The sequence below is a fragment of the Contarinia nasturtii genome, unplaced genomic scaffold (genome assembly GCF_009176525.2).
Source record: "Contarinia nasturtii isolate CC-2019 unplaced genomic scaffold, AAFC_CNas_1.1 Cnas_scaffold_533, whole genome shotgun sequence".
Lineage (NCBI taxonomy): Eukaryota > Metazoa > Arthropoda > Insecta > Diptera > Cecidomyiidae > Contarinia > Contarinia nasturtii.
Genome location: NW_022197885.1, coordinates 3,513,932 through 3,524,208, shown reverse-complemented (window position 1 = coordinate 3,524,208; position 10,277 = coordinate 3,513,932). Strand labels below are relative to the sequence as shown.

At 33.6% G+C, this 10,277-nt stretch overlaps 1 protein-coding gene across 1 annotated transcript in view; it reads left to right on the top strand.

Moving 5' to 3' along the window:
* Nucleotides 1-1,048: 1,048 nt before the first annotated feature.
* The window catches only part of LOC116339666, a 127,396-nt gene continuing 118,167 nt past the window's right edge, over nt 1,049-10,277 (top strand). Inside the window, exon 1 of the mRNA XM_031765683.1 lies at nt 1,049-5,648. Coding sequence (XP_031621543.1) covers nt 5,588-5,648 — 61 coding nt within the window. The 5' untranslated portion in view covers nt 1,049-5,587. The remainder of the gene's footprint in view (nt 5,649-10,277) is intronic.

Below are 10,277 nucleotides of genomic sequence, written 5' to 3'. Positions count from 1 at the left end.
CCATCACAGTTCACCAACCGACCATCTGCCTCCACCCGCGCTTAACAACACTTTGGACATTCTGGCTACGACACTAATTCATATTTCAATGCACTTTATACTTTTATGATTTGACCACTTACGATGGCTGATTTTATTTAACCAAATCAAAGCCTTTGTACACACAGAACGAACAAGCTCGCTTTATCTCTCTCCCGCGCACATACATTTAAAATTAACGAATGCATCCGCAATTATGGACAACAACATATTATCAATTTGTATGTTGATCTCCTGTCGCGTTCATATCATGTCGTGCTCACATGTCAATGCATTGGTAATGTTCCCATGTTTTACAATATTCACAATTCGAATGAACACGTATAAAAAGTGAAACTAATTACTTTATATATGTGTGTGGATTTCTATTTAATTTTATTGGCGCCACTCTGCATAACTTTAAATCATAAAATCATCGTGTATGCGCCTACATTCTATTTTTATGTATTGATTATGGGGCATTTTAATCGAATTAGATAGATGCTTTATTTCCATATATTGATGACCAAAACTGACCTGCCTCTTTTTTCTCGCACAAACTTATTGTAATTGCCGACACACATATTGCATGGTGTGTTCAACTGTACATACATATCTCATGTTTCTCCTCTGAAATTAAGGGGTGAACGACCAGAGCTTTCCAATATATTCCATCCACTTCTTCGACGGCTTACTTGGCTGAGACTGAATGAGGGGAAATATTTTGAAGAGCTCGCATTTTCAAGCACTTTTCCTTGCATTGTTTCTCCACATTCACTTAAAGAACCCCCTTTGAAGTAGCTTTATGAATGTTGTGCTAGCAAAAATCAAAATAATTTAACATCTTGCCGACAAAAGCCGATACCGTACGAACACGGTATGTATTTTTACTCTGACAAACATCAGGGCATTCGATGGTGCCGCATAAAAAAATGTTTTCCAGCCGCATCAACTGGTTCGTTATGCTTGTAACTTTGACTCTATTGCAAAAATATTCACATGCTATCGTTTCGTCAGTTGTACGGAGACTGTCAAGGAGTAAACACATAGCTGATGTGCGCAGCGATTTGAAATTCGATTGTGTAGTTTTACGCTATTACAAGTAAAATCATTTTGACAACCGAATAGGAAAGCGAATTAGTTTGTGTGAAAACAAACGGAAATCGGTTGTTTTGTAAAGGATAAAATTGTATTCGATTTTTAAATTCAGTTGAAACAATCCAGCAAACAAAAAACACGTTCCGAATTTATTGAGTTTAATCCCGTTGCGGATATTTCAATAAATACGACAAAATCGAAATAATAATTGTTCAATCCGATTTTAATGGCACAATCGATGCTCGGACAAATTGTGTGAAAAAAACAAAAACCGAACGAAACAAAAACTGTGTTGAAATCCGAATAAATTGTTATCGAGTGCTGTACACCTGTTAGATTAGAGATCAAAGTATTATTGAGCAAGCTGACAACATCAATACAATTAGCGCATTAGGTAATCAACATTACTGACTATATGGTAGCAGTTTGAATCTTTAATTGCAACTACTTTAATATCGCATTCAAGAAATAAACGATCGCGCTCAACTAAAAATACACATCATTGTTGTCAATTGTGCTATATAATCGAGGTTTTGCATGTCACGTAAAATGGCCGAATTAAAGTAAAATCATATTCACCACGAGTGGTAAATAATTGGTATTTTGTTGTGGACATTGTGTAACATTAATACCCGTATACGCGTATGTATTACATTTGAAAATTCGTTGACAAAGTTAATGTGAATAATAACGGTGATGATGTTAGCTTGTGTTATTATTGTTTTTGTTAAAGGTAGCGCACGCAGTGAGAGTTAATCGACGGAAATATGAACAATGTGCTGAGATTAAAGTTATAAATCAAGAAAATACATCAAAAATTAAGACAGAAGGAAAAAAAATCATATATCGAACGAAAAACCATAAAATGGAAACACAAATTCGGAAATTGAGCACGATATCCGTTTCATTGAATATACTTTTTGAAAGTTTGAATAACTCGTAATAATGTGTTCAACAAACGAAAATATTAAAAGCACTTAATACACACAACAGACGAAGCGAATCATAAATTGATAAAGTTTGACCGTTGAAAATTTGAGAGCAGTTTGTGTGCGTGTGTGCGCGTGTGTGAAAAAGGACACCAGTGAAGTAATCGAATCTATTGGAAAAGTTTGCTGCGAAGTCAAATGTTGGTCAGTTAATTGAGTATAATAGACAAAATTAAATGGATTTTCTCGCATTTATGTGATCATTATTGGACATAATATACGGTTAAATCTAATGAAAACTTTTACACGTGTAAATCACATTTTGACGAGTGAAACGTAATTCAGTTTATTGCGCTTATTTTTCTCGGTTTTACTAAATTATATTGACGTCGCGACGATTTTATTCGTTGACTGTGCTCTCATTTTTATTTGAGCAAACTATTGTGGCGCCGGATTCCCGTGTGATTTTGCATCGATTGCCGTGCATCAAGCGAAACTAAATTTATTGCTTTGTGATTTGTGTCTCTCTGTCGAGACTTGATTTTTTTGGTCATTTGAATTGTCCAAGCAATATTAAAATTGAAGCCGTCTACAGCCAACGCACGTCATTGAACCGGTGCAAGTGTATGTGTATTTTGTGGCTATTAAACTCTGCGTGATGTTTTGTAGCGTTCCGCATGTGATTACCAATGCGTATTGCACGATAGTCGATCATTAATTATTGTCATTCGCACAATCGGCCCTGTCGTTAGACTGAAACAATTCATACATAATTGAACCGATACATAAATATTGTAAAACAAACCAATTGATGTAGTGCAATTGATTTAGTTTCGTTGATGTATTTGCACTTCGAATTAACAGAAATTTTGTGAAATTAATGCTCAACTAACCATTCACATATTGTGTGCTTGGGTAAGTTTTATTTGAACTGTGGTAGCTTCGTCCTGAATTGTTAGACATTTTCAACGGTCTTATGTGGTGCGTGGCAATTGAATAAACATTTGTTGACACCTCCAAAAGAAAATTAGTGCGTAGTATAAGCAAATCGGGTTGTTATCAACCACCAAATAAGTAATTATTTACTGCGTGCATTGGTAAACAGTCAACAAAACAGTGGCCATACAGTGGCCCATTAAATTGAAACCACAACGCTGAAACGGAAAGCCGGGCAGCAAACCCCATCAGATAACAGGTGAATAGAATGCACACACTATTGTGCGAAAAGCCCATCTCGACCATAGACAAAAGGCTAACACAGTTTCAATAGATCAAGCGATTTAACGTGTCTATCGTAGGCACTTTTTCCTTTTGAAATACGTGCTAAATATCAACTGAAACCAATAAACAATCGCTTCATTCAACGTGGCAGAGGAACTTTTTATCTTCATTACTATTGTGTTAAATATTCACAACTAATTTCGAGAAGAAAAGTGTTCAAACAAAAAAACACTAAAATTGGTGCTTCAGTGAAATTGTCGCATTAAAAAAAAAAACAAATTCTGATTAAAGATATATTAACGAATCCGAAGCGAATCAACGACGAAACAAAAAAAAAGGTACGAACTGACAACGTTGGCAAAACCACGATTCAGCTGAACATTTGTTATTTCGCATAATTTTCGGTTTTTGCAGCTGTTAAATTTTTTCGACAAGACAGCGGGCAAAAAGCCAGCTCCAAATTCGAACCAAATGACAAAATTGTGAATGATACAAATAAAAAAAAGAGGAACTGTATAGAAAAATATTCGTTCAACGATTTTATGAAATAACTGACATTGGCGCAAAAACAAATAACAAAAAATCAACGCCGAATAAAAACTGCATACGAACAAAAGTGAGTGATTTTTTTCCCATCCATTTCGTAATGTGTGTGCGAGTGATTTAATCCATTCATGCGATCTTTTTTTAGTTCTCGCATTGATGATAAAAACAACAATGGTTATTTATTATCACTGGTTGGGACATAAAATAACAAAGAATTGCGTTACGGCGACAGATCAAAGAATCGATTGCATCGAACATTACAGAAATTATATGAATAGCTTCATTGTCAATTCATTTGCACAAGAGCAACGCGTATAATCGATAACGTGACATTTTGAATGGAAAGCCTGACACATTGTCGATTAAATCCATACGAAAATAAATAAGACGAACAAATTCCGGTGGAAATTTATGCATTCAAAAGACAAGCATAACAAAAAAAGAAGAATTATTATTGTGAGTCGAGTGTGTTCGTAATCAAAATATAATTGCACGGCAACTGACAACACTAAACGTAAGAACACATTGAATGTGTATGTGCGCAAAAATATCGATTTGCGGATACGACTGCAATTAATTGCATTTTAATTGTAGAAAGAATTGGATTTGTTACGCCGAAAATTCTATGGAACTCGTTGAATAATAACTGAATTAAGGATAAAAAGAGATTCGAAAAAGAAGAGGAATTTAAATAAAGTAATACCGATAAAAACGTGCGATTTATCGCGTGTGCATTCAACATAAAAAAAATTTCAATATTCAATGACTTTATTTATGATTTGTCGATTTTAATACAGTCTTTCAAATACATTTATAAATATTGATTTGATTGCTCAATAGGCTTCGATATTTTTCAGGCCAACTGAAAACGTGTAGCAAACGGAAACCAATTTTCATCATTTCCGTGAAAAAAAATTCCATTTTTTTTGTTTCGAGGGTGAAAATGTGTTCATTACGAAAATAGTTGTGGCCATTTTTTTAGCGCAATGCCGATTTATATCATTAACACCGAATTTTTTATGAAGGGCTCATGCGCCGATTCTGTCGACAGGAAAACGACATTTTGAACGCTTTGTTAAATTACTAGTTACTGTTAAGGCAAAAATAAGCCCATCTCTCCCTTTCGAAACAGGGAGAGAAAAAAAGACGTGAAAAAGATCGTTTGTCGACACACCAAATAGGTGCACACAAAAACGAGCAAAGTCATTGTAAGTCAATCCATCGAAAAACGATAGCTCAAAAACTTTTGTGGAACAACCAAACGCCAATATTCAGTAGAGAGACAATTACAACTCTAGCACAATACGGTGAATAATTCAGACCACGGCAAAAGTGAAATTCTATCGCTGAGAGGCGGTACCAAACAGAAACTTTATTTTTATCATTTTGAGATTAATTCATTCTGAATGTTGAACGTCTAAATATCGATGGAGTAGGAATATTTAACGCTTTGGAAAACAATCCAATATATATGTATGCATAGATTTTTATGAAAGTATGATAATGCACAATCTAAATGTGGCCTGTAACTGTCATTTTATATTAAGCTAAATACATGTGAATTGACTATATTAGCAAAAGTAAAAGAAAACATAACTGACTTGAAAATACATAGACATTTAGTGAAATAACAAACTGAAATAATATCACTGTCAGAATATTTCTCTCAACAATCAACGTTATACGTCGAAACAGCGTCAACATTTTTTCTTTGCTTCAAACGTAAAAAGAAGCAAACCAAGAATATTTCCCAACACACACAGTGCAATTATATAATGGATATGGATTATTACATTGGAGCGTTTTATATACATTTGGTGCTACTACTGGCTGCGGGTAAGTAGAAACAAAAGCATACACATTCCTCGTAATGTAGAAACATTCCATTCATATTTATGGGGTAAAGTTTTCTCGAAACACATACACCAATTTCAACAGCAATATCGCATCGCAGCAGTGGCAAGTGCTAATGCCGAAATAGACACAAATTGGAATTGGTCTGCGATATACACACAGCGAGAAAGATATAAAAAAGAAACGAAGTTTCGACTTTTAGTTTATTTTTGTCCATTTAATATACGGTTAGATTATGCGACAATTGGTAAGAAATGAATAGACGTTTAGTATTGTGCGCTTTGCAAAATTGGAATTCGAATCAATGCGTTTTTTTTCTTTCTATCTGTTTCGGAGTGTGTGTGTGTACGTAAAACGCCACATGCACTTCATAAATTATAGCATTTTATTAGCGGCTAAATCATCGTAAAATCGTTTAATTTTCTCAAAAGTTAAGTAATTCATGGCCCGAGTTCGGTTTTTATTCTTTCGCATCCATTTAGCGACTGGCATTGTTGGTCCAATTTAAGCGTATATAAGAACGCATATCTGGAATGATTTGTGGCATCGTTTTTCGGCGGTCGAAGAAAACCAACTTGCAGTAAATTCACTCTTTTATTATCCAATTTTCGAATGGAATTGGTTTAGTCCATCACCACAAATGCACTGAGCATTTAATAATAAAAACGACAAAGAACTTTCGGATTATTTTTCAACGAAAAACCATACCTCGCACGGAATTTACCGTTCTTACAGAACGATCGAACATTGATGATTCTCGAAAACCTTTCAACATTGACACCGTAACTAGGTAACGAATGGTTGTCAATGGAATCATGAAACAGTAAAAAGATGATTTTTCTTGCTAAGAAGATTCTCGTTAATTCAGTTTTGGAAATAATTTCATTGGCTAGATTCTTGCTATTTTTACTTATTCTTCTTGCTGGACGCAATAGGATTAGGATTTAAGCTAATTCTAAGAATGCATTAACCAAGCTCATAATCTGAAATGTAGCTCGATTTTTGTTTAAAGACTTTAACAAGTATTTTTTATTAAGGGTTGAAGCAAAACTTATGGAATTCCTAGAAAAATGGAGTCCATGGAATGAGAATAATTTTCAATTTAATATTACTTCGTATAACCGATAACAATTTCATATTTAATCCAAAAAATTCTTTTAATTTTTTTTTTCTTTTGTTTTGATTTTAAAATTGAAGACCTTTTTTAGGTCACCTTTTTTTTGAAAGGGAGAAATTTTTCCGATTTGCTAGGGATTTTCGAGCTGGTTTTTAGAAGTCGAATTTTTCCCCAGTCAAATCAAAAACCTTTTTTTGTACACTAGATAAAATTGATATTTTTGCTTAAACCTCTCGATTTTTTCCCATTGGCCGCCCTTAAATGTCTGCTTTGCTAACGTATTTTGGTTAGTTCGGAGAATCCAGGTGATTAAGAAATACAGTTGTTGTCTGGTGATCACAGTAACACTTACATAGCGAGGAGTGGTTTCATGTTCTGAGCAAATGATCAACATAAAATAACAGAATCTCGGTCTCTGGAATTAAGGTTGAATTTGAACAAGTAGTATTATCAGAAAATCGCTTAAGAGCCTTTGTTTCTATGTTTAGATTTTCTTTTTAAGAACAACAATTTTCTTCTCGTATTTTCGCTACAAGGTTTTATTTCCTTTGCATTTTATTTCGCATGTTGTTCACACAAAAAATAAGCCATTAATTCGAAATGAATTTAAAAGTTTTTCCCGGGTGCACCTGATGGAATTTGGACCAAAACCAATATAAATAGTAATGCACAATACCGACAATGTGTCGCAGAATCTAGTACAATGAAAGCCGCACATATTCATTAACACTAAATCTATTTTAATGAATTCAATTACGAAACTTAATCATTTTCAATTCGTTAGAGCGAATGGTGAATGGAACTTTTCGTTACGTAACATTGCAAAAAAAAGTTGAGTCATAGCGGTGAGTGCTATAGTGTCATGTGGCCACAATTTGTGGAAAACAGCACTTCATCTGACACACACACATTTTCGCCGTATATAAAAGAATCGGTACATTTCAGGTAACAAACTCATTGGTGCTATTATTTTTATCTGTTTTGTATGATCGAGAGGCGACAAAAAGCATCTAAACAAGCGCATTTGCTCGAAATTGAAATGGAAAACCAGGACGACCACCCTAATAGATGAAGTTTGTTGATGATTGTGTTAACCACACAAAAACTTTAGCCTTCAAAGTGTATTTGAAAAATTTCATTTTATGTTCTACTGTGGTTTGCCTACACTTTTTTCTATCTCTAGCTCACTCAATTCATTTTCGCTCTATGTCCCTTTATATGCGTTTTTGTGAGTATGTGTTCTATCTGGTTCGTTAAGCACTGCTGTTCCATTTGGTTAGAGTTGTAATGCTTGAATCCATTCGACTAAAACTTTTCGACACAGACATTTTTTTTTTTTTTTTTTTTTGAAAAAACATTGTACAACTTGTGCTTACTCGTGGCTTCATTTTGAATTCACCACAATTGCGAAAAAAAAACTAGTACAATTCACTTGTTGTTTCACATTTTGCACAATTGTTTTATACAGACTACTCTCTTAAACCTTACATCCGTTTGCCGGAAGACACACAACAATAGGGTTAATTTTCTGTTAAATCATTTCGTTTTTTTTCTGTGTGTGCACGTTCACTAAAAACTTTTGCCCACTCACACACAAATCAATACGATCTGGAAAACTTTATTCACTTTTTTTGTTGGCTTATTTAATTAAAATATTTGGATCACAGAGAAATCAATGTTACTTTTTTTTAAATTATTTGTAACTTTGGATTTGAATCAACGTTAATTGAAGTTGATTTTAAATTGAGCAAATTAGATATGTGATTGGAATTTGGCAGTGAACAACAAAAATTTATTACCATTTTTATGGAAACAAAACTAAAATGGTTTGACTTGAATGATAAATTGATGGTTGGTATAATATTCGTTATCGTCTCTCTGTTTGTTTGCATAAACAAGTTACTCGAATCATGTAGTCTTTTTTTTCATGAAGCTGTCAATTTTCAAACCAAATAAATTAAATGTTATCGAAATAAAACGAACTTTTTATTCACCATTCTGTTTTCTGTTTCCGAAAATTCGATAAAAACAGCACAAATCGATATTAATTTTCAAACAAAAAAAATGCTTCGTCAAAGTCTTCACCGAATCAAAAGATATGAATCTAAAACGAACGGGAAAAAATTGGTTTTATATTTCGGTCATTTGGTATCGATGTCGCTTTGTCGAATAGCGGAGACATAAACATTTTATCAGTATTGCTTTTAATGTGGCGACCACTGAAAGCATCCGGAGTGCCTATCACATAATAATATAGAAAAACTACAGGCCTCTGATAACAATTTTAATATATTTCGCCTTTGCACGCAACCAATTCGTTTGTCGTCTGTCACGCGACTCTCTATATCTATAGCCTTTGCCATATATATGTCGGAGTCCGTTGTGTTCGCAAATCGGCTTTCGACGACTCGGAACAAACAGCCGAGGAACAAAAAATAAAATTCCAGCAAACTCTGGCCAAAATACGCTATACATAACTCTCTATCAATTATCAGAAGCTTAAACTAAAAAAAAAATAGAAAAAGACAAATCAGACAACGGATTCGTCGATATGAATTACAACTGGCCTGTAGCGATTGTACATTTCAATGAGACATAACCTTCGGCATTTGTCAAATCGGACTATTTTGTATTGCCCAAATGTTTCGTCTATTTTCGATTATTATGTTAAAATTATGGGCTAAGCTTTAAGCTTTAACTCACACTTCACACGGAAAATGTCACTGTCCTTTAGGCTGTCATTTAAGTAGTTTTATATTTTTTATAGCAATCAAGAGTTAGGTATTACCATACATTTTTGAAGCGATGATACTATTTCAAGCATATAAGGCGTTATATTATTGAATCAGAAAGATAAATTCAAATAAAAACGTTAGTCACATCACGAGGTAGAAGAATATTTTATTCAATATATTTCTGTTACCTATTTCATCTCTCGCTTGAATTTCAAATTTTATTTTCCATGAAAAAAAAATCCGCTTTTTTCAACATGAGTTTTTCGCAAATAGAAACTAAAAAAAACCTGTTATTTGGTTTGGTGAAGCAAAGTCAAATAAAATATTCAAAGCTACTGAAATAAAAACAGGAAAAACGGATAAAAAAATGAGTGCCAAAGCAATAGAATAGCAAAGTATCAGACAATGCAATTAAATTATCTACCCAATAGTCTTTATTGTATTTGCAATTACATTCAATTCAATGAAAATAGAATTTAGACAGATTGCTAATTTTGAGCGAAAAACGTTATCGAGCATAAAATATAGTGATTTTGTTAGATTTTGGTTGATTTTTTCCATCCATTTCGATGTTTTTTGTTTATGTACCAACGATTGAAAGAACACATTTAATTATTTAAATGCAGCCGAGATGAAATAGTGATTGTATACATATACAACAAAAGCAATTCAATTCGACCACACGCAATGCACGCTTCAATGAGAGAAAACAGTAAATTTTCCCATAACCCAGTAACAGCCAGACAGTGGGGCCTTCAT